The 25,632-nt window shown below is 38.9% G+C and overlaps 1 protein-coding gene across 1 annotated transcript in view; it reads left to right on the top strand.

Moving 5' to 3' along the window:
- LOC150095123 (glucose transporter type 1-like) overlaps nucleotides 1-25,632 on the top strand; it is a 407,241-nt gene that overhangs the window by 314,328 nt on the left and 67,281 nt on the right. The window contains exon 10 of the mRNA XM_090411496.1: nucleotides 14,988-15,076. Coding sequence (XP_090267622.1) covers nucleotides 14,988-15,076 — 89 coding nt within the window. The remainder of the gene's footprint in view (nucleotides 1-14,987; nucleotides 15,077-25,632) is intronic.

Genomic DNA, 25,632 nt, shown 5'->3' with positions numbered 1-25,632 from the left:
GACACACTGACTCGTTCAGAACAGCAGTCTCTCCAGATGCCTACGTCCTTCCGCATTCAAATGTAAATGGTCTCTCGCATACAATTCCTCTCTTTCCTCAAATGCACTCCAAGCATCCACATATACCAGTCCTCTGTTGTCACACATTCTCGCTATTATGCCATTCAATATCACCGCTCTTCTTCTCAGCTCATCATTATCATACCTAGGCAAAACGCACACTATTTTTCCTTTCTCTGTCTTCTTCCGTACAGTCTCAAGCAAAAATCTCATATCTCTCGCTGCCCGACTTACATTACCACTCAAGTCATTCGTTCCTACCATCACAATCGTCTCATCCACCTTTTCACCTCTCTTAATTGCCATAGCCACCCTTTCTATTGTTCCTCCTGGCAAACACTCCTCACGCATCCTATCTTGAACACCACGGATCATTGAGTCGCCATACATTATACCTCTTACCATTCCCTCGCTCCTATTGTTTCCATTCTCTACTCTTCTAGCACTCCCATACATCTCTCTCATTCCCTCTCTCCTACTGTTTCCATTTTCTCCACTTCTAGCACTTCCATATCCCTCTCTCATTCTGTCTCTCCTACTACTGTTTCCATCCTCTCGTCTTCTAGCATTCCCATACCTCTCTCTCATTCCATCTCTCTTACCGTTTCCATTCTCTCCTCTTCTAGCACTTCCATATCTCTCTCTCATTCCATCTCTTCTACTGTTTCCATTCTCTCCTCTTCTAGCACCCCCATACCTCTCAGTCATACTCCCTAAATTCTCTCTCTCTCCTACTCTGATTTGCCTTGCATTTATCTCTTCCATTCTCCTAATCTTATCTTTCATACTTCTGCTCTCATTCACAAGACATTCCACCTCCTCTTTCAACTCATCTATATCCCTCTGCAGGTCAGTCATTCTTAATCTAAATTCACTCTCCCAAACAAAACCATCTCCTAAACTTTCACAGTCACTCACACCTTCCACACTATCAACTATTATTTTCTCATTCTCTCCTATCATACTACTTGTCTTTCTACATTCATTCCCCGTTCCTGGTGCAACAAAGTCGGATATATATCTAATGTACTTATTTCCTCCATCTGCCTGCATTTTGCGCACATACGCTCTCCACTCTCTTTAACAAGCCACATATGTAATTCCCGAGACGCATACATGCCGCTTGATTCAGTGTACTAGCTGCGAAATGTACACTTTGCGGAGTGCGGTCGGAGTGTGGTTAGATGATAAAGGAGTGAATGTGTGTCGAAAATGTAGGGAGAATGAGAAATTGAAGAGTATTTCGGATCGTGAGTGTGATATTTTTGTCAAACTTCAGAATGAAGAAAATAGGGATATGACAAGAAACGGCAAGGTTGTACCAGAGAATTGTGAGAATGTGTATGCAGAAAGTGTGAATGATAGTATTAATGGTTTTACTGAGAATAAAAAAGATGATATAGACGCAATGAATGAGATCGAATTGTTGAATGGTGCGATACAAAGGGCAAAACAGCAGCTAGAGCGTATGAGCAAAAGTCGACTGAATGGACCAGCCAATAATAAAAAGTATGACAGGAAAAATAGACGTATGAGTGTGAACATGAACAAAATGAAGTATAGAGTGCTATATGGAGAGTCGTTAGTATGAGGTGTGATAGTAGAGGATTTGACAAAATCGTACCAACCTGGTGCGGCCATAAAGGATGTAACTGAGTCTATTAGAGAACAAAAGGAAAGGGTGAAAGAAATGATTGTTGTGGCAGGTACGAATGATTTGAAAGGAGACAAAATGGAAATGATAGAAGACCTGAATGAATTGTTTGAGGTAGCAAAAGAAAAGAGTGAGAGAGTTAGAATAATTAGTCTTTTGCCACGGTATGACAATGAAATGTTTAAAAGGAGGGCCATAATTGCTAATGACTTTATGCGTGGGTTATGTATGACGAGTGGTGTGGAATTTGTGGATGTGTGGAGTGAGTTCGATGGGTGAAAGGATCTATATAAGATGGATGGCTTGCATTTGAATGGTTACGGTGTAAGAAAACTTGAGAAAGTGTTGCTGAATGTGGTGGATGTGCAAATTCAGGGAAACCAGATTTATTAAGGGGGGGGGGAGATATAAAATCCTTAGGGAGGCAGCTGAATGTAAGAATGAATATAATATGCCCAAGCAAATAAGGACAACAAATCAGAGTGGGATAGTTAGTATAAGGCATCAAGGTAGGGTTAGGGCTAATGGGGGTCTTAAATTCATGTACACTAATGCTAGGAGTATTAGGAACAAGAAGGAAGAGTTTTTGGCCACGGTTGGCACTTCCAACTACAGGTTATTTGTATTAGTGAAACATGGCTGACTGTAGATGATATAGCTAGTGGGATTGAATGTGATGGGTATAGTGTGTTCAGGAATGACAGGGAGAATAAAATGGGGGGAGGAGTATTGTTGATAATAGCTGATGAGCTGCATCCAAGGAGAATAGAAGTTGAATTGCAGGATAGAGAAAAGAGCACATTTGAGGCCATTTGGTGTGAGATTGTGGCTAGCAGAACTAAATATACAATTGGGTGCTGCTCTAGACCAGGTGATGGAAAAGATGGTGGTGACAGTATGCACAAGCAAATAGAAGAAATGAGTGGCAGGAGGGTGATTATTATGGGAGATTTCAACTATGGTTGCATTGATTGGAGTGAGGAGAGGACACACGGGAGGAAGGAATTGGATTTTATGCGGTTATTAAGGGATAACTATCTGCAACAGCATGTAATGGAAATTACTAGGGGTCAGAGAGTGCTTGACCTAGTAATTACAATCTGAGGATTTGGCTGTAACAAATATGACCACATTGCCATCAATCGGTGAGAGTGATCATAGGGTCTTGACTTGGGAGGTGGCTAAAGGTGTAGAATTTTCAATTAAGACAGGGTACATGTGGAATTATCGGGCTGGAAAGTATGACAAGCTTAGGAGTTTGATTGGTTCAGTGCCATGGCATGTACAACTGCAAGGACTAGAAGTCGATAGTGCATGGGAGGCAGTTAAGAAGTGTTTGCATGAAGTAATGGCTGACTGTATACCTAGAGTCCAAAAAATAAATCAACTAGGGGTTAAATGAATGAATAACACCATTAAGCTTGAGCTGCAAAAAAAGAAACTACTATGGAGGAAATTTAAGGAGAAAGGTGACCGGCAGGCACACGAACAGTATAAAGCGCAGGCCAGAAGGGTAACGAGTGTGGTAAGAAAAGTAAAAAAGGATTACGAAAGAATATTGGCCATGCAGGCTAAAGAGAATCCTAAACAGTTTTTTAGATATGTAGCAAGTAAAAGGAAAAATGTACATAGCAGAATGATTTTAAAGAATGCCGATGGTAGGGAGGTAACTGAATCCATTCATTCATTTCTGTGTTGATTCATTCATTCATAATGTGTTGACATTGCAGAAATGAATGAACCAATAGACTATACGGGAATTGTGGTGAATGAAGTGGAGGTGAGTAGTCTATTGCAAAACCTCAATGTCAATACATCTGTGGGATTGGATGGTATACCCGCTCGTGTTGTACGAGAAGCAGCTAAAGAATTGTCAGTACCCTTGACCATTTTGTTTAATTTGAGTCTCGGGTCTGGGTTAGTCCCGAGGGGGTGGAAAGAGGGGAAAATAGTTCTACTGCATAAAGGCGGTTCCAAGACTGCTGTTGTAAATTACCGACCGATTAGCATAATCAGGAATCATTGTCATGGTCTTAGAGAAATTAGTCAAGAAAATAATACAGGATTGGATAGATGAAAATGGGATATTGTATGGGGGACAACATGGTTTTGTGAAGGGTAGATCATGCCTCAGTAACTTGCTCACGTTTTATAACACAGTGAGGCTGAACTGGATAGGGGTAATGGGTTTACAGTAATACTACTGGACTTTGCCAAGGCTTTTGATACCCTAATCAGTAAACTGCAGCAGATGGGGATAGATATAGGGTTGGTGAGATGGATAGGAGGGTGGTTGAAGGAGAGATACCAGAGAGTAGTTTATTCAGGAGTGGAGTCTAAAAGACGGCTTGTGACTAGTGGAGTACCACAGGGCTCTGTTCTTGGACCACTGCTTTTCAATTTGTTCATTAATGATATAGGAAATTATTTGAGGGGAAGTGTTCACTTGTTTGCTGATGATGCAAAGTTGGGTAGAGCAATTATGAGTGCACAGGATGTCAAAATTTTACAGGATGATTTGGATAGTTTGGAGGACTGGGCTAGGAAATATGGATGTCAATTTAATGTGCCAAAGTGTAAGGTAATGCACTTTGGGGTGAAAAGAATAGCTGCCGTGTATCGCATCGGTGGAACCGTACTCCAGGAGATTGATGAGGCCAGGGATTTGGGAGTGTTGGTGGATAGGGAATTGAAGTTTAGGGGGCACATTGCAAAAGTGACTAAAACAGCTCACCAAATCACTTGGCTTCTGATAAATACCTTAACATGCAGAGACAAACAAGTTGTTGTTCCTCTGTATCGAGCCTCGATAAGACCCCACCTGGACTACTGTGCCCAGTTATGGGCACCAGGGTTTCTTTGTGATGGGGAGGATGTGGAGAGGATCCAGAGACGAGTGATCAAGATGGTAGCAGGTCTGTGGAATGAACCTTATGAGAATAAGTTGAAGATTCGTGGGTTGCAGAAATTGGTCGATAGGCGAAGGAGGGGTGATAGGATTGAGACATTAAAATTACTGAAGGGTTTCTATAAGATTGATCCAGAAGATATTTTTGAAAATATGACTGGTGGTGGGAGGACTAGGGGCCATGAATGGAAGTGGTTGACAAGGGTGTTAGAGCTAGGTTTTTTACTTGGAGAGTGGTGAATGAGTGAAATAAGCTTCCAGAGTCTGTTGTGGGTGCTACGACCGTGAATGAGTTCAAGGCAAGGTATGATAGATACTGTGTGAATGTCGAATAGTTGTTCTTGACAGATGTTAGGGCCTCCCTCGATGAGTCTGTCGACTCCTTGGAGTTGCCCGGAACAACAACAACAATAATAATAATAATATTAGAGAAGTTGTTGAGGACTAGGATTCAGATGTGGGCTGATAATAGCATTATTGTTTGATGGTCAGCATGGAGTTTGTTAAGGAAGGTCATGTTTCAGCAGTCTGCTTTTGCATTACAACAAGTGGCAAACTCACTTGATAAAGGAGATGCCTATATGGTAGTGTACTTGAATTTTTCAAAAGCCTTTGATAGACTGTGCCACATGATAAGTTGGTAGCTAAACTGAAAAAGCAGATGGAATTAGATAATAGGCTAGTAAGTTGGATAGCTGATTGGCTGTTGGGCATATCAGCAGGTTGTATGGAGGAGTGATTTCCCAAAACATGAAGAGCATTAGTGGTGTGCCACTGGAATATATTTTAGGATCATTATTTTTTAACTTGTATGTTAATAACATTGGAACTGGCTTAACTAGAGATGTGCAGCTGTTTGCTAGTGATGCAAAGTTGGTGGGTGGGGGCTAAGAGAAGCAAAACAGATGTTGTTGCCTTGCAGGAGGATATCTGAATAGACTATGTGAGTGGGCAAATAATTGGAACTATTAGTTTAATGTTGCAGAGTGCAAGGTTTTGAAATTTGTTAGGCAAGGTTGGGATACAGAGTATACAATTAATGGAAAAATTTTGAAGGAGATGATGAGAGACCTGGGAGTGATGGTGGACAAAGACTTGAAGTTAGGGGTCACATTGCTAAAATCGTAAGAACATCCTGATGGATTTTGGCAATAATGAGGAGAACATTGACATTCAGAGGCAAAGAGGTTATGGTTTTCCTGTATAAGGCTTTGATCAGGCCACATATGGACTACTGTGTACAGATTTGGTTGCCTGGTATTCAAGAGGATGAGGATGTATTGGAGAAGGTTTGAGGGAATGCAAAGGTGAGGGATTGTTACCAGACTAATGTGGAGAAGATATTTCATGAGCAGAGGGAAGCAAGGGTAGAACTGGAGACCATTCCTGGAAGCTGTATAAGGAGGGTGTGATCAGATGACTGAGAATCAGGTTCTTTGCATGGGGAGTGATTGGTGGATTGAATGTATTGTCAGAAAATGTTGCAAGTAAAGAAAGGCACAGTTCGATGATTTTTTGGCATGAGAGAGTACAGACCGCTCCTGCAATGAGTTGTTTGACTCCGTGGAGGTCAGATAATAATAATAATAATTACTATATCCAGCATATGCTGGATGACATGTAGCTCAGGAAAAAAAATGAAAAAGAAAACTGCTACCAAAAATGGATGATTTACACAGACTCTGAGTTCTTTACAGGCTATCTTCTTTCCTATGCATGATACACATCCAGTGCTTTATGATCTTTTATATAATATTATTGGATCAAATGTGGACCCTTAATTTAGACATTTGATTGTATTGGATAGATATCTAGCCATGTTGAAATCAAGGGAAACGAGACTGCAGATACAATTCCTAGGTCATCCCATATTTTTTACATGTACTGTTTATTGGTCTCCTCTACAAACAGTTAATAAGAGCAGAGTTAATCAATCAGTAGGAATCAATCATCCTGGCAGGAAGCACTAACAAACAAATTGATTGATTATCTCATCTATCTCTTTAGAACGAGTAGAGTCTCCTAATAAGGAGTTCACGGTGAATTTTTTTAATGCAGCTGGTTCGTCACTTCTTGCTGCATCCCATATGAGACCGGCTAATTCACCTTTCGTCGAAAGAAACCAGATAAAGGTTTCTCATATCACTGATGGAAATCAATCCCCAGGTCTTTCTAGCCAAAGAATTTTGCCTATACCGACTGAGCTACGGAGGCTTCCAACAAATAAATTACATGAGATAAAGTCTGAAATTAAAAACTGACAGCCTGGTTCACATAGAAACAGAAGAGAGGAAGTTAAATATAATAAACAAGAAACATATTCTTGTTTTATTCCTACAAGTTGTACTTGCTTTTACATTCTTATCCTCTAAGTTGTACATTCTTATCTATTGTGGGTTGAAGACATGCCAGCATATGAACAATGTAACACGCAAAAATGCAATGTAATGCTTGCCTTACCATATGTCACGTTATGGTGAAGTACCAACATATTTCACTCAAGAGAGGAATGCAATATTTACTAATGTTGTTGAACTATATGCACTTAGGCAGATCTTATCAGACTTGGACAGTTGCACATTTTTTGCAGACAATTAATTTGTGCAGAAGTAATCATAATTATTATTATTACCACCCCAAGACCTCATGGAGTCAAAGACTCATCTGGAGGTCCTTTTATCACACACACACAGCTCATCATACCGTGTTTTAAACACGTTCAAACTCTTTGCAGACACCACATTCTCAGGCAAGGCATTCCAATCATTCACAACTCTGCACAAAAAAACCTGCCTCTCAATCCCCTAATCACACCCTCTTTATACAGTTTCCAGGGATGACCTCTGGTTCTCCCCTGATCTCCCACTATTCTCTGTAAAACTTCTCCAGCATTGATCCTATAACAACCCCTTACCAACTTGTAGGTCTCTATCATATCTCCCCTCTTCCTCCTGTCCACCAGACTCTGTAAATTACATCTTCTCAATCTTTCCTCATACTCGACATTTCAGAGGTCAGAAACTACCTTAGTCAGTCTCCTTTGGACCCTTTCCAACATCTCTTCATCCTTCTGAAAACCCGGTGACCAAATCTGGGCACAATAGTCCATGTGTGGCCTAATCAAAGCCTTATACAACGGAACAAGAATCTCCCTACTTCTACACATGTGTCCTCCCAGAAGCCTTTGTGTTGTCTTCTCAATTTTGGTGATGTGTCCCCTAAATTTTAGATCCTTATTCACTATCACCCCCAGATCTCTTATTTCCTCTACCTCCAACAATATATTCTCACCAAGCATAAATTCTGCATCCCATCTTTGTTTTCCAAATTTTAAAACCTTACATTTTGCAACATTGAATTCACATCCTCATTTCCGTGCCCAATCACTCAATTTATTCAAGTCTTCCTGTAAATCTACAACATCTTCAATACACTTCATGGTTCGTCCCACCTTTGCATCATCTGCAAACAACCGAATATCTCCATCCAAATCTTCACCTATATCATTAATATACAAGTTAAACAGTAATGGACCTAAAACAGACCCCTGATTCCCTCCGCTAGTGACTTTCCTTTTCCTGGATATTGCTCCCCCATACACAACTTATTGATACCTATCAGATAGCCAGTCTCCAATTCAATGTATCAATCTAATATTCAACCCCATCTGCTCTAGTTTGACTGTCAACCTATCATGAAGTACTCTATCAAAAGTCTTTGCAAAATCCAAGTATATTACTGTGTATCCTTTTCCTCTGTCCAAGGACGCAGTCACTTTATTGTAATAAGTAAGTAGATTACTAAAACATGACCTCCCTTTAGAAAAATCCATGCTGTCCATCAAAGATAATACCATTGTTATCAACCCAACTCTGGATCCTAGTTCTCACAAGCTTCTCCAACATTAACCACAACACCTGACACACAGATAGGCCTATAGCTTGATCAGAATTTGATCATAAATGTAATTTATATGTAGGTATGATATTTTTCACTTTTACATCACATGTAAAAGTGAAAAAACATGTCATTTACTTATTTAGCTATGTACTTAGAGGACATCCTAGATCAGACAACTGTTATTGCTTAATGTCAGCTAATTTGCCAAACCAGCTTTATAATGCATTCATATTCTATCACTGTACTTGAGGTGCATTTTTCACAGCTTGATGAAAGTAATGGATTTTGATTTCTTTTAGGCTTGAGCAGAGAGGGTTTATTTATCTATTTGTATTTGATTTTTATTTAATATACTAGTATAGGTAATAATGACATTTCCCAACAGTTTCATTCCAGAATCTGCTGGGTGGTTGCTAACATGTGGGAGAAGAAAAGATGCTGCAGAGATATTGAACATAGTAGCATGCTTTAATGGGACAATATTACCTGAGGAATTTGAAATGCCTACTCAGAATGAAACAATTAAAAATCAACAGACTGATCAAGACTCCAGCATTCTAGATTTATTCCGCACACCTCACTTAAGAAAGCACTTTTTAATTTTAGCCTTTACTTGGTTCACAACTTACTGCTGCTACCATACTAATACCCAAAATGCATCCAATCTAGGAACAGATCTCTATGATTCCTTTACATATTCAGCCTTGGTTGAAATTCCAGCAATGATGTTAGTGCTTTTTAGACTGGACAGATTTGGACGTAAATGGCCAATGGTGATTTCAACAGCAGTTGCAGGTGTAGCTGGAATTTTTATTGTATGTATATCTAGAGATACATCTGAAACATTTCTTGTACTAGCCTTAATTCAAAGAGTCACCTTGACTACCGAGTACAATATATTAATGCAGTATGCTGCTGAAGTTTATCCCACAGTACTACGGGTGAGAGGAATAGCTTTCCTTTGCTTCACAGTCACTTTGGCATTATACCTTAGTCCTTCCATTGTTTATTTGCTGAAGGAACTGTTATTCCTCGCACAGCATATGTATTGTCGAATTCCTGTAAGGAAGGTTCAAGAACCAATGCAAAGAGCAGTGGACTAAGAGGGCAACCTTTCTTGACTCCTTTTCGAATTTTTATCAGTTCTGACAGGAACCCATTAACTAGGAGGCTGATAGTTAAATTGGCATAGGCTCCTTTGATAACGGATAGCAGCTCTTTACCTACACCAATTTGATGGAGGATGTGGAACAGAAAGGGATGCTGGACTTTATCAAATGCTTGAGTAAGGTCTACTGATAGCACTGCCATCGACTGCTTTTTCATGTTAACTAAGCTGATTAGATCACATAGCAGAAATAGATTAAATTCTACTTCTCGATACTCTGTACACCTGTGTGTTTTTTATTATGTATCACATTCCCACTTTGAGCCTGTTATTGATAATGTAGAAAAATATCTTGTAGTCAGTATTAGATAAAGAAACATCAGTGGGAGCCATACCAAGAGGTGAGACTAAGGTTGAAGTAATGCAGAAGTCATATTTTCATATACGAGTCACCAAAAGGTATCACACCTTATTATTAAAATACTCTGGATTAGTGGTAGTTGTTGGAAGTCCTGAAAATACACTGCTCAAAACAATTAGAGGATATTTTAGTTTCTGTCGGATAATTTTAAATTTCTGCAAATCATTATAACTATTGGGTACTTTATACATGAATAAATATTTCTTACTTATGGATAGGGTGTGATGAGATATTGTTTAAATAATCGATATTTATTACAAATTGTGTTACATTTGTAAATTATTTTTATAACTTTATAATTTACAAGAAAACCAAAATATCCCCTAATTGTTTCGAGCAGTATACTTCAGGCATAAACTTTGTTTTGCTTACTTGGATAAAGGATTAAACCAAGTATATAATTTTTTGGTATCTTTAATTTATAGTATAACCAAGTGGAAAAACTTCCATGCTCCAGTCTATGTAATAATGATCCATGTGTTATCCCTTGTAAAATCTTGAGGTATCATGGTTTAACCATTGAGGGCATGTGGGTTGCAGAGTAGAGGAGAGGGGGATATGATAGACACTTATAAGTTATGAAAGGGATTCTATAAGATTGACACAGAAGACAATATTTCAATACATGGGGAGTAGGAGGAAAAACAAGGGATCATACTTGGAATGTCTAAGAGTGTTATTAGTGAAGGTGTGTAGACTAGTGGAGATGGGTGGAATGGATTGCCAGACGTGGTTGTGAGCATCTCAACAGTGAATAAGTTAAGTAGATGTATGATAGGTATTGTGTTAATGGATATAGTAGGTCTCCTGTGATGAGTCGTTTGATTCCAGAGAGTACTCATATGAATAATAATAATCCTTTTTATACAACCTAGCTGTCTTTTAGAGTGATGCATTATAGGCAAGACCTGCCCTTCAAAAAATCTGGGTTGTTTCCCCCCATAAAGTATCATATTTCTGTCTGTGCATTTTTGAATTCTGTTTTTAACCAACTTTTTCCGATACCCTTCAGGTCAGTTTATAATTATAATTTTCGACCTCTGTCTTGAAGCCTCCTTTATATAATCATCATAATTTTAAGAGACAGTCTCTGTTGCTATGGAGAGATCATCCTATTTCTGACTTTTCTCTTTAGTAGTTTGTAACCTCTTCTAATTAACCTAAACACCTGCTCTAAGAATGTATATTTTGGCCATCCTCTTCTTCTTTTCCATGATAATTTTTCCTTTTGATATGGTTATAATCAATTTGTTATGTCTCTATACATGTCCTAGGAATTTCGTCTTTCTTTCTTTTTTTCTATGATCATCTTCTTCTTCAGTACTCAGTTCTCTTTTATTTCATGCAGGACTTCTTGTTGGTTTTTCTTTCTTTCCAATTTACTCCTAGCAATATCAATAGTACATTTCAGTGCTTTTCTAGTTCTCTGCTGTTATAGTCCAAGTCTCACATCATATAAGAATATGCCCCAAACAAATGTTTTTATGAAACTTTTTCCATAGCAATTCTTCTTCAATTTCCAACTTTCATTTGTCTTCATGAAAAGTTCCCCCAAGATTTATGATCAATTTTTACACACCTGTGTAGCTCAGTGGAAGTGGTGTTAACACTAAACCGCCCGAAAATAAGTTCAAGTCTAGTTGCCAACTAGAGGAACTTATTCTAAGCCTTTTTTCGATCAGTTCTCAAGTTAGTTGATCTCTAGCATGGGTAAGTGGATTTTTTTGCCAGCTTGGTTGGCCAAGTGGTTAGCGTATCTGCTCTCTACCAAAAGGTTGCAGGTTCGAATCCTATCCTGCCATGAGCATGAATGTTTGTGATTGTCTGTGAATATACTAGTGGTGGTGGTGTGTAGTTGATGGCACCGGTGTTGATGATGATGGTAGTTGCAGTTTGCTGTAGTTGGTGAATTAAGTGGTGGAGACAGAGTTAGTTGTAGAATAAGTGCCCTCCCTCAATGAGTCTTTGGACTCCTTGGAGGTGTCACATAATAATAATGGTGGAACCAGATGTAGTCTATTGTTCAGAAATTCTAATATTGAATGTCCTGCTTGTTTGGCTGTAGTAGGACAGTTTGCAACTGCAAATGACCTGGTAGGTCTAGGGAATGTGGCTGGCCTTTGGCACAGACAAGGGATGCCAATTTTTTATGTGGTCTGTAAGTGGTTGTAAAGTTGTATTTATTTAAGATTTTTATTAATTTTTCAGATGTGTCCTGTGTATATGGAATAGTGATAGATTTTGTATAATCTCTGCTCTGAAGGAGAGGAGGAGGAGGGGGTTGTAGTCATGGAGTTTATATAATCTCTACTCTGAAAGGTGGGCGGGGGGAAGGGTGTGGTTACAGTGTTTTAATATTAGGTGGGATTGTAGCTATTGGCTAAGAAAGTGCCAAGAATGTGGTCAAGTTGACCACATTCTCAACAATTTCTTAACCAATGGCTACAACTCCCACAAAGTATGGGAGTACTCAGGAGAAAATTTTGGGAAGCACTCATCTTCAGCCCAACCAAGACCACCCAATTTAGCACATTAAGGGGTGCCATTTAGGACTCTAGACCTGACTTTGTTGCCTTTCTTCAGCCTTATTTGACAGGTTAGTACATGTGATAGGATGTTGTTGCAGGGCAAGTAATGTAGAGAATACTGATTGCAAAATTTTTAGGCAAATTAGTTGAACATGTAAAAAGAAGGTGATCCTGATGGAGACTTTACTTACAGGAATATAGAATGGAAGAAGGCAATAGTATATGAGAAGAAGGAGAGTGAGTTTGTTTGAATTTCTGAGGAATAAATATCTTATGCAGCATGTTGCTGAAGCAACTAGAGGTTTTAGAGTGTTGGATTTGGCGATAACTTCACGAGATGTAGTTGTTAATGAGGTATTAATAACCACCAATTTGAGAGAGTGATAATGAGGTACTTATTTGGGAAGTGGCAAAACAAGAAAATGGTTACTGCTTAAAAAAGGATATATGTGGAATTATAAGGTGGGTGATTACAGGAAGCTCTGTAGTCATCTAGCATCAATACTTGGGTAGAAGAGCTGTGCAGAAAATTGAGAGTGCATGAGAATTCATAAAGCAGTATCTGACACAAGTAATGTATAACTCCATACCAAGAGTTAAGCGAGTAAATACAGTAGGAGTGAAATGGATGAATAATGAAATCAAATAAGCAATGTTGGAAAAGAAAATGGTTACAAGACAATTGTTGGAGATCAGATCCATGAGGAGTATAGGGTGCAGGCTAGGAAGGTGATGAGCATTGTAAACAAAGAAAAGGTACAGTATAAGAGGAAATTGACTGGTCAGGCCAAGGTTAATTCAAGGGAATTCTTCTGCTATATGGCAAGCAAGACAAAGAATAAATATGGCAGGTTGACATTGGTGGATAGTCATGGCAGTAGAGTAAGAGCAAAGGCTATAGTGGAATTATTGAATGAGCACTTTATCAGTGTATATCAAAAAAAAAAAAATTGGCTAACGCCTTTTTATTCCCGTATACGGGGAGTAGGCGAGGCCATTTAGCCCTATCTAACTTTTGGAGACTGAGTGGGCAGTTCAATCTCCACTGTACCAATCAGAGATAGATGGCCCAAGGCTATCACTAATTAAGCAGTACACAGTGAAGAGAGACGGCTCAAATGTGCCGCCATCTCGTGGTCCCTAACCCTAACACAATATATTTAATGTCTGAAATAATGTGGGTTCTGCGGTCTATTTTCTTGAGTTTACGGGACGAAAAACCAGAGTTTCCGGGAGGAAAAACCTGCTTGCCCGTGTCAGAGATCGACTAACTCGGGAACCGGTCGAAAAAAGACTTAGAAAAATTTCTTCTAGTCGCTGACTAGACTCAAAATCAAGTCTTCCTTCGTGTGGCCAAGCGCCGTGGTGTGCAAACGCCACATCCACTGAGCTACACAGGCAGTGTATATCATACTGGTGTAAATGATGCTGTGCAATATATAAAAGGGAGTCAAGTATTAGAAGAATTGGAAGTGAAAGAATCAGGGGTATATCAGGTGTTGATTGGGTTAGATGTTAATAAGTTTGTTGAAATGGATGACATATCACCACTTAGTTTTAAGGAATCAGCGACACTGTTGTGCCCTTGACTTGATTATTTAACAAAAGTCTTGCAGTGAGTAAGGTTCCTCAAGAGTGGAACAAAGGCAAAATAGTACCACTCGACAAGCATGGTCCTAGGAGAGATGTTTCCAATTATAGACTAGTCTGTATAATTGCAATTGTAGTCAAAGTGTTGGAGAGATTGGTTAGGAATAGAATACAAGATTGGGTTGATGGAGGTATTCTGTGTGATGGTCAGCATGGATTTGTAAAGGATAGGTCTTGTTCTAGCAATATTTGTTTGCATTTTATGATAATGTGATGAATATGTTAGATAAAGGAAAATCATATACAGTGATATTCTGACTTTGCAAAAGCATATGATAAATTTCTGCATTCTCTGCAGCTTGATGTACAAGCTGCAGAGAATGGGAATGGATAGTATATTGGTTAGATGGATTGGAGATTGACTCTGTACAATACCAGCAAGCTGTGTACAATGGAGCAATGTCCCAAAAAGAAAGGGTAACCAGAGGCCATGTCCCATTGTTCTGTTCTTGTCCTCTCCCAATGTTTGACTTGTTTGTAAATGATATATCATGTAGATTGACTGAGAATCTTCAATTTTTTGCTGATGATGCAAAGTTGGGACAAATTATTAATAGTAGATATCCTACTTATCAGATTAACAGGTATGAAAATTGTCAAAGCTTTATCTTTACAAATTAAATTCCTACTCCTTGTCCCTAAAAGATTCTTAATTGTTGTTATTGTTTTGTTTCAAAAATTAAGTAGTATTCTTGTAGATGAGTTCATTAACACATTTGCTATTTAGGAAAAGTAATGTTCTTCATGAATATTTGTAGCATTGCAAAGGTTACGTTGTACAGTGCATGTTGAAGATGACATAGAAGAAATGAAAGCTGAAGAAAGAGCACAACAGCAAGAGTCAAGGGTGAGATTACAAATAGTGTTTATCTATGAGGGTTTATTGATTTATTTAAAGAATTAAGCATTGGTAAGATATTATCTGCTAGGCTCAATTTTGGACTTATTTTGTTGTCTTATATATATATATATTTTTTTTTTGCATTATTTATTATGGAAATTATGGAAATTTTTATATAACTGTATAACAAATATCAGTTTTCTTCATTATTATTATTATTATTATTATCCAAGACCTCCAGGAATTCAAGAACTCATCAAGTGAAGCCATAGATCACTCACACCAGGTGTCATATTGTCTCTTAAACTCATTCATACTGGATGCACTCACTATGTGAAAGAAAAATATAGCTCTCACCCCTTTCTTAACTGCACACAAACTTAACTTCCGTGGATGCTCACGTTACTCTTCCTGGCTTCCATATAATAAAAATTTCATCAGTCAATAGTCTCTAATACCCTTTCAGAAGTTTATAGAATTAACATATCATCCCTCTTTCTGAGCCTCCGTTGCTTAGTCGGTAGAGACAAAGCCCTTTGACTAGAAAGACCTGGGTTCGATTCTCATCCACAATGTGAAGAATTTTTATCTGGTCTCTTTTGACTAAAGGTAAGTTAGCTGGTCTCATATGGAGGTAGAGGGTTTTTTCACCCAGAAACTCTGGTTTTTCATCTCTCAGAACAGACAAACCGGTTCATAAATACACACAGATCTACAGTCATAAAATACTCACTTAATCCCTCATTAGGAGGGTCAACCAGTCCTAAGGGACAGTGGGGGAAACAAGAGAACTCCATACAAATAAATAAAAAATCCCTCTTTCTCCTCATTTCCAGTGTCTATAGGCCACATACTCTCTATCTATCCGTACAATCTACATTCCATAATTCCAATATCGTATTTGTTACTCTTCTTTTTCACCCTCGCCTTGGCTTCTTTATCCTTTTGGAACCCAGGAAACGAAATCTGCTCACAGTAGTCCAGGTACAGTCATACCAAAGTCTTGTAAAGAGGCAAAATGACTTTCTTATCATTAAATATCATTGTTCATTTCAACATCACGAATATCCTCCGAGTTGTATTTGCAGTTTTTGCAATGTGAACTTTGAAGTTCAATTTCTTATCCACCATAACTCCAAGATCCCTAGCCTCATCAATTCTTATAACATAATCCTACCTAATATAGTATGCCATTAGAAATCTGATCACACCAAAGTTCATTTACATGTGCTAACATTGAATTGATAGCCATTATTATTATTATTTGACACCTCCAGGGAGTCCAAAGATTCATCGAGGGAGGACACCTACTCTACAACTCTGTCTCAAGTACTCATTTCATCAACTAAAGATTCTTCACCACTCCATCAACTGCAACCATCATCTACACCAACAGCATCTACCGCTGACCACTGCCACTAGTATTTTCACAGACAAGCACAAACATCCATGCCCACGGCAGGATTCGAATCCCGCAGCCTTTTGGCTGGAGAGCGGATATGCTAACCACTCAGCCAACCAGGCTGGCTAGAACAGTGGGCAAATGATCATTTGCTGTTCCAGCTTATTCAGATCATTCTGCACGTGCTGCAAATCAGTAACATACCTGATTGCTCTGCCTATTTTTGCACATCAACAAACAATTCAACATCTCCTTGCCAATATCTTTAATTTATAGAATAAACAACAATGGTCCAAGAACTGATCCCTGGGATCATCACTTTAAATTTGGGATATTTATGCCCTCCATATACCACTTTCTCATACTTGTCCATCAGCTAGCGACTTGTCCAAGTCAATAGTTTATATTCCAATCCAATATTTTCCAGTTTATGCAACAACCTTTCATGTGGTATCCTATAATTCAAATTAGTTTAATTAATTAATAGCAGTATATTAATTAGAGAAGAGTTTTATTATACCAGTATATTAACGTGAATATGACCCTGAATTAAATTTTTATCTTGTTTGACAACCTTAATTACTTCTTTTCTCAATACCTTCTTTACAAAGTTTGGAAGAACTACATATATCCTTTCGGTGGCAAAACCCGAGTTCAAATCTCATCAAGGATGTGAGGAATATCTTATCAAATGATGCTTAATTAAACTTAGGATCAGTTAAAAAAGCTGAGAATCTGTCTTTGATAGCTAACTAAGCTTCAAGTAGAAAAAAACACTTAAGGAATTTTGTATGTGGGAAACAAACTGGATAGTGTAGAAAGTATTTTTAACTTGGGTATAATTATGTTAAAGATACCAAGCAATTTTAAACCTGGTTTTACTCCATTTTTTGACCCAAGTAAGCAAACAGACAAAATGTCAAGTTTACGCCTGCAATTGATGCAAGACTAACTGATCCCACAGGTAGTGCAAGACCAAGGCAACTCGTGGTAAAGGTGGAGCAAGCTCTGATCACTAACCTTAATATTTACCCTTAATGCCAAAACACATCTCCAAGAAGGGGATGTATGATGTTTTGTATTAAAGGCATTGGGTAGTGGCCCCCTGCCTTTAATACAAAACATCATACATCCCCTTCTTGGAGATGTGTTTTGGCATTAAGGGTAAATATTAAGGTTAGTGATCAGAGCTTGCTCCACCTTTACCACGAGTTGCCTTGGTCTTGCACTACCTGCAGGATCAGTTAGTCTTGCATCAATTGCAGGCGCAAACTTGACATTTTGTCTGTTTGCTTACTTGGGAAAAAATGGAGTAAAACCAGGTTTAAAATTGCTTGGTATCTTTAACATAAAACTGGATAGTGAATACACACACATATTTGACAGGCATAATACAATTGTCTCATGGCATTTAGTTACCTTGATTGACTCTAAATAATTCAAATTAGTTTAATTAATTAATAGCAGTATATTAATTACAGAAGAGTTTTATTATACCAGTATATTAACATTAATATGCTCATGTTTTAATCAAAACATTAACATATAAAAATATTACTGAAATAAAATGTAGATTTTATTAATGTTTCTAGCATCTATTCTGTTAGAGAATTTTATGACATAAATGCTGTCAGATAGTCATTTGACTTTGCATGTTGATAATTTTTGTGTTTATTATCTCTAATTTTGCTAGAATTTAATTGCACATAAGGTGGAGGTATACAGAATAAATTTATCAATAAACAACTTATTATTATTATTATTATTATTATTATTATTATTACATGATACCTCCAAGGAGTTCAATAACTAATTGACGGACGGCACTCTATTCCACTTTGCTAGACACATCTAACCATCTCCCCTACTACTTAATTCTCGTATTATGCACAACTACCATCAATGGCATCTACCACCCATCACACCAACAACAATATTTTATGTCTGTAAATTGTGTGTGTTCTTGGTAATGAGGTCGTTGTTTGCTTGTTACACAAGTCGAAACAAAATAGAATGTTTAAATATAACAACTGAGTATCGCCAGTTCTCACAAGCTTCTCCAACAACTTAACCACAACACCTGACACACAGATAGGCCTATAGTTTGATGCTTGATTTCGATCACCTCCTTTATGAAGTGGCACAATCTTGCCCTCCTTCCACTCTTTAGGAACTTGACCAAGTGCAAGACTCGTATTAAAAAAATATGTCAAGGCAAGTGTCAACTCCCTGGCACATTCCTTCAGAATATGCAGTGATATATTATCAAGTCCCACAGCCTTATTTACATTTAGTTTACCCAACTCCCCAAAAACCTCTTGCTCACTTCCAGTCAGCCTCTCCTCCCCATCATCAACTACTCTCAATCTCTCCATGAAGTCACATTCACAAGATTGAAAGATCTTTATGAACTGCTCATTAAGTATCTCCACTACACATTCTGCAACAGCTGTCTTTATACCATTTTCTCCAAACAATGTCATCCTTCCATAATCATTCTTTCTTTTGCTGGCTACATATTGAAAGAACTCCCTAGGATTCTTTTTGGCTTCATTAGCCAACTGCTGTTCATACCTCTCTTTAGCTACTCTCACCAACCAAGTCACCCTCCTTGCCTGGTCTTTGTAGACCTCATGATATTGGTTATTTCCACTTCTCTTATGCTGTTTCCACAATGCCGTTTTTCTCTGTATCGCATGCTTAATCTCTTTATTCATCCATCTCACACCTACCTTATTTAACCTTCTCACCCTTGGAATACATTTAGACATTGCATCTACTAGATAGTTTTTGAAAATCCCCCAAGCTGCATTGACCTCTTTTCCAGCTAACTCCTCATTCCACACTACACCCACAAGCTGTCTCCTGAGCTCTTCATAATCACCCCCCTTGTAGTTCCACATATACCCTTTTCTCACAGGGATCCTTGCACTGCTGGCAACCACCCAGGTAATCGCCTCATGGTCACTCTCACCAATTGGTGGATAATTTGACACCTCATTTATAATTACATCCTCTGATGAGATGACCAAATCCAAGACCCTTAATCCTCGTGTGCCCTCTATTACATACTGTCTGAGGTAGTTATCCCTCAAAAACTCAAGAAACTCATTTTCTTTTCTTCTATCTAACAGATAAGCTTAGGTGTTGATGGTTATTCATGACTTATTTTTCACGGTATTAACAACACCACAAGCACTTTTAACAACAAAGATGTTTTATTAATGCTTATATTTCGCTGATTTTCAACTCAGCATCATCAGAGCACAACACACGTGTAAACGCGACAGTGAATGAGTGAAACAATATAATTGCAAAAGACAAAAGATCTAAAGTCCTATTTTTGGCACCCTCTAACGGGGGGAAAAAAAAAAAAAAACCGCAGTTATCCAGGAGTTTTTCTTAGGATAACCGTCTCCCAAATTTTTGGCAAATTAATGCAACCATATTTGTTAAGGTTGGGAGAATTCTTCAAAGCCATTGCTGACTCAAAAAGTAATCTTTCAGATCATTCGTTTTCCTCCATCTAATCCTGTGTGAAGGAGTGTCCAAAGCGTGGTCTGCCAGTCCCTACTTGCCATAGTAATAGTAGCGAATATATCTTTCATTTTTTTCCAGGCGGATGTTCACTGATCTTCCTGTTTGCCCATCATAGGCTAAATCACAGTCACACGGAACTTCATACACTCCTGGGTGTGCTAAAGGGTGAAGTTTATCCTTAGGCGAGCAGATCAGAGTTGCCAGCTTGACATCAGATTTGAAAGTGGTGCGAAGGCCATGTTTCAACAATATTTTGGCTATCTTTTCTGATGTACCTCTGATATAGGGAATAGAAATGGTCATGTTGTATTCTTGTGTATTAGGGGAGGGCAGAGTCGGGACTGGCAGACCACGCTTTGGACACTCCTTCACACAGGATTAGATGGAGGAAAACGAATGTGCTATTTAGGTGTCGTTATAGATCTGAAAGATTATTTTTTGAGTCAGCAATGGCTTTGAAGAATTCTCCCAACCTTAACAAATATGGTTGCATTAATTTGCCAAAAATTTGGGAGACGGTTATCCTAAGAAAAACTCCTGGATAACTGCGTTTTTTTTTTTTTTTTTTTCCCATTAGAGGCCGCCAAAAATAGGACTTTAGATCTTTTGTCTTTTGCAATTATATTGTTAAACTCACTCACTGTCGCGTTTACATGTGTGTTGTGCACTGATGATGCTGAGTTGAAAATCAGCGAAATATAAGCGTTAATAAAACATCTTTGTTGTTAAAAGTGTTTGTGGTGCTGTTAATTCTTTTCTTCTAGTTGCTATTATTATTATTATTATTATTACTATTACCATTATTACGGGCAACTCCAGGGAGTCATTAGACTCATCGAGGGAGGCCCCAAATCATATTCATCACAACTATTCGACATTCATACAGTATCTATCCATACCTCGCCTTAAACTCATTCACTGTCACAGCATCCACCACAGACTCAGGGAGCGCATTCCACTCATTCACTACTCTAAAAGTAAAGAACCCAGCTCTAACACCTTTACTAAACACACTTTTGCCCAGTATCCATGGATGTCCCCTAGTCCTCCCACAACCAGCCCTGTTCTCAAAAATATCTTCTGAATTAATTTTATAGAAACCCTTCAGTAATTTGAATGTCTCAATCATATCTCCCCTCCTCTGCCTATCAACCAATTTTTGCAACCCACAAATCCTCAACCTGTTCTCATAAGGTTCATTCCACAGACCTGCTATCATCTTGGTCACTCGCCTCTGGATCCTCTTCACCTCCTCTCCATCAAGAAGAAACCTAGGTGACCAAATCTGAGCACAGTATTCGAGATGGGGTCTTATCAAGGCTCGATACAGAGGAACAATAATCTGCTTGTCTCTGCTTGTCAACGTATTCTTCAGCAACCAAGTGATTTGATGAGCTGATTTGGCCACTTTTGCAATGTGTCCCCTAAATTTCAATTCCTTATCCACCAACACTCCTAAATCTCGTGCCTCATCAATTTCCTGGAGCACGGTTCCACCAATGCAGTAAACTGCCACCAATCTTTTCACTCCAAAATGCATAACCTTACATTTTGCCACATTAAATTGACATCCATTCTCCTTAGCCCAGACCTCCAATCTATCCAAATCATCCTGCAAAATTTTGAAGTCATCTGCATTCACTATTGCCCTACCCAACTTCGCATCATCCGCAAACAAATGAACTGTTCCTCTCAGATCCTTTCCTATATCATTAATGATATAAATTAAACAGCAGTGGTCCAGGAACAGATCCTTGTGGCACACCACTAGTCACAGGCCGTCTTGTGGACTCTACTCCTGAGTAAACCACTCTCTGATATCTCTCCGTCAACCACCCTCCTATCCATCTCACCAACCCTATGTCCATTCCCATATGCTGCAATTTACTGATTAGAATTCCATGCAGTATCCTGTCAAAGGCCTTAGCAAGGCCCAGTAGAATCACTGTAAACCCATTACCCTTATCCAGCTCAGCCGTCACTGTGTTATAATACGTGAGCAAGTTACTGAGGCATGACCTACCCTTCACAAAACCATGCTGTCCCCAATACAGTATCCCATTTTCTTCTATCCAATCTTGTATTTTCCTCTTGACTATTTTCTCCAAGACCTTAATAACGATTCCTGTTATGCTGATTGGCCAGTAATTTTCAACAGCAGCCTTGGAACCACCTTTGTGCAGTGGAACTATTTTCCCTTCTTTCCACCCCCTTGGGACTGACCCAGTCCTGAGGCTCAAATTAAACAAAATGGTCAAGGGCACTGACAATTCTTTGGCCGCTTCACGTACAACACGAGCTGGTATACCATTTAATCCTACAGATGTATTGACATTGAGGTTCTGTAATAGACTAGTTACCTCTACTTCATTCATCACAATTCCAGTATAAGTTGTTGGTTCTTCCATTCCTACAAAGTCACCACCTGAATGATATACTCTTGCAAAGTGCTCGCTCAGTAATTCCACAATATCAACTGATTCGGTTACCTCCCTACCCTTAGCATTTTTTAAGATCATTCTACCATGAGCATTTTTCCTTTTACTTTCAACATATTGAAAAAACTGTTTGGGATTCTCTTTAGCCTGCGTGTCCAATTTTCTTTCATAATCTGCTTTTGCTTTTCTTACCACCCTTGTTACCATTCTGGCCTGAGCTTTATACTGTTCCTGCGTCTGATGGTCACCGTTCTCCTTAAATTCTCTCCACAATTGTTTCTTTTTTTGCAGCTCAAGCTTAATAGTGTTATTCATCCATTTAACCCCTACTTGATTTATTATTCGGACTCTTGGTATACAGTCAACCATTGCCTCCTGCAAACAGTTCTTAACCACCTCCCATGCACTATCAACATCCAGCCCTTGCAGTTTTACATGCCATGGCATTGAGCCAAGCACACACCTAAGCTTGTCATACTTACCAGCCCGGTAATTCCACATGTACCCTGTCTTAATTGTAAATTCGACTCCTTTAGCCACCTCCCAAGTCATGAACTTATGGTCACTCTCACCAATTGGTGGCAACATGGTCATGTTTGTTACAGTCAAATTCTCAGATGCAATTACCAGGTCAAGCACTCTCTGCCCCCTGGTATTTTCCATTACATGCTGTTGCAGATAGTTGTCCCTTAATAACCGCATAAAATCCAATTCCTTCCTCCCATGTGCCCTCTCCTCTTTCCAGTCAATGTTACCATAATTGAAATCACCCATAATAATTACCCTCCTTCCACTCATTTCTTCTATTTGCTTATGCATACTATCCCCACCATCCACTCCATCACCCGGTCTATAGCAGCTCCCAATTGTATATTTTGTTTTGCTAGATTCTATCTCACACCAAACAGCCTCAAATGTGCTTTTTTCCCCATCCTGCAGTTCATCTTCTATACTCCTTGGCTGAAGCTCATCAGCTATCATCAATAACACTCCTCCCCCCTTTTTATTCACCCTGTCACTCCTGAACACACTATACCCGTCGCATTCAATCCCACTAGCTTTATCATCTTTTGTCAGCCATGTTTCACTAATACCGGCAACCTGTGGCCTGGAAGTGCCAACCATGGCCAAAAACTCTTCCTTCTTGTTCCTAATACTCCTGGCATTAGTGTACATGAATCGTAGAAGCCCATTTGTCCCATCCCTACTTTGATGCCTTATACTAACTATCCCATTCTGATTTGTTGTCCGTTGTACTCGCTCGGGCATAATATACTCATTCATACACTTAACTGCCCCCCTAAAGTCTGCATATCTACCCCCCCTCTTAATAAATCTAGTTTCCTTGAGTCTGTACATCCACTTCCACATCATTCATCAACACTCTTTCAAGTCTCCGTACACCAACTCCATTCAAATGTAACCCATCCATCTTATATATAAGTCCTTTCGCTCATCGAACTCATTCCACACATCCACAAATTCCACACCACTCTCCATACATAACCCACGCATAAAGTCATTGGCAATTCTGGCCCTTCTTCTAAACACTTTGCTGTCATACTGCGGTAAGATACTCACCATTCTAACTCTCTCACTCTTCTCTTTTGTTACCTCAAACAACTCCCTCACATCCTCTATCATTTCCATTTTGTTCTCTTTCAAATCATTCGTTCCTGCCACGATTATCATCTTTCACCCTCTGTTTTTGCAGTCGAATAGATTCACTGATGTCCTTTATGTTTGCACCCGGCTGGTACGACTTCGTTAAACTTTCAATTATTACGCCTCTTAATAACGAATCCCCATACAGCACTCACTCCTTCATTTTATTGATGTTTACGAACATTCTATTATTTGCCGTCTCAGACTTCCGCCGGTTATTTGTCGGTACGTTCAACACACATTTTTCCATACGCTCCAGTTGTCTTTTAGCTCTGTGTATCGCACCATTCAAACGGGCAATTTTGCTACTCGCATTTATCTCACCATTTTCATTATCGATCAAATCATTCATTCTTTCTGTGTTTCTACCTTCATTTACACTTTCAGCAATGCTCTCACACCTATCTGGCACAACCACGCAATTCTCTCACCGCCATTTTCTACATTCTGACTATCGTTAACGATATCATTCTCAACACACGAAACACGCTTGAAGTCCTCATTCTCTTTACACTTTCTACACATTAACTCCACTATCACTTTCTAACCAGACTCCCACCGCTCTTCGCAAGGCATACCTCTCACAGACAGCACATTGCATAAATTCGTTTACATCAAAACTCTTAAACAAACATGGTGACCTGGCCGCCATTTTTTTCTTTATCGGTGCCATGTGTACGCTATATTTTCTTAAAAATAATAATTAAAATAACAGAAAACACGCAAAAATTGCACAGGCACACCAAGAAACAAAAAGCAAACGGTACTACTTAAAATTCTAGTAAAATATCTAATGTTAACACAAAATACTACTCATCTTTTCAGGAGCTCTCGACAAGCCGACGATCTAATCAGTGCGACACCAAGCGGATCCATCTCATCTCATCATTCCAGTCTATATTGCCATAATTAAAATTGCCCATAATGATCACCCTTTTCTTATTTGCTTGGCTAATTTGACTATACATTTCACTATCACCACCATCCACATTACCTGTTCTATAACAACATCCCACCAAGTATTTGATTCCATTCACCTCTATCTCACACCATACTGCCTCAAAACCACTGGCACTATTTCCATCTTGCATCTCTACTTTGTATGGACATAACTCTTTCTCTATCATCAGTAGCACTCCCCCTCCCTTTTTACTCTTCTATCCTCACGAAACACATCATACCCTTCCATCTCTATTCCTGTCAGCAATGTTCTCTCTAATTTTTTTGCTGTGAGTGTGCGCAGAAATTTGCTTGTGTGCAAAATTTGCCTTCTTTTGAAAAGTATGTGTGCACCCATATGAGTCACCATACTGATCATTTAAGCAAAAAAGTTAAAAGATTTTAGTTCACTCTTTACCTTCTGGTGTCAATGGGATGTTAGCCAGGTCACCCCAACTCCCCACCATGTTCCCACAGATGGCAGTAGCCTCCCCAGTAAACACTCGGAAATCACGATTCACAAGCTTTGGGGAGGACTCGATCCGGGGACTTCACGCATGCTAGGCCAACACGATACA

The sequence above is a fragment of the Typopeltis vanoorti genome, chromosome 21 (genome assembly GCF_054136105.1).
Source record: "Typopeltis vanoorti isolate ZY-2024b chromosome 21, IOZ_Tvanoo_1.0, whole genome shotgun sequence".
Taxonomy (NCBI): domain Eukaryota; kingdom Metazoa; phylum Arthropoda; class Arachnida; order Uropygi; family Thelyphonidae; genus Typopeltis; species Typopeltis vanoorti.
Note: the sequence above shows the minus strand (reverse complement) of the source record. Positions and strands in the feature narration are given on the sequence as shown.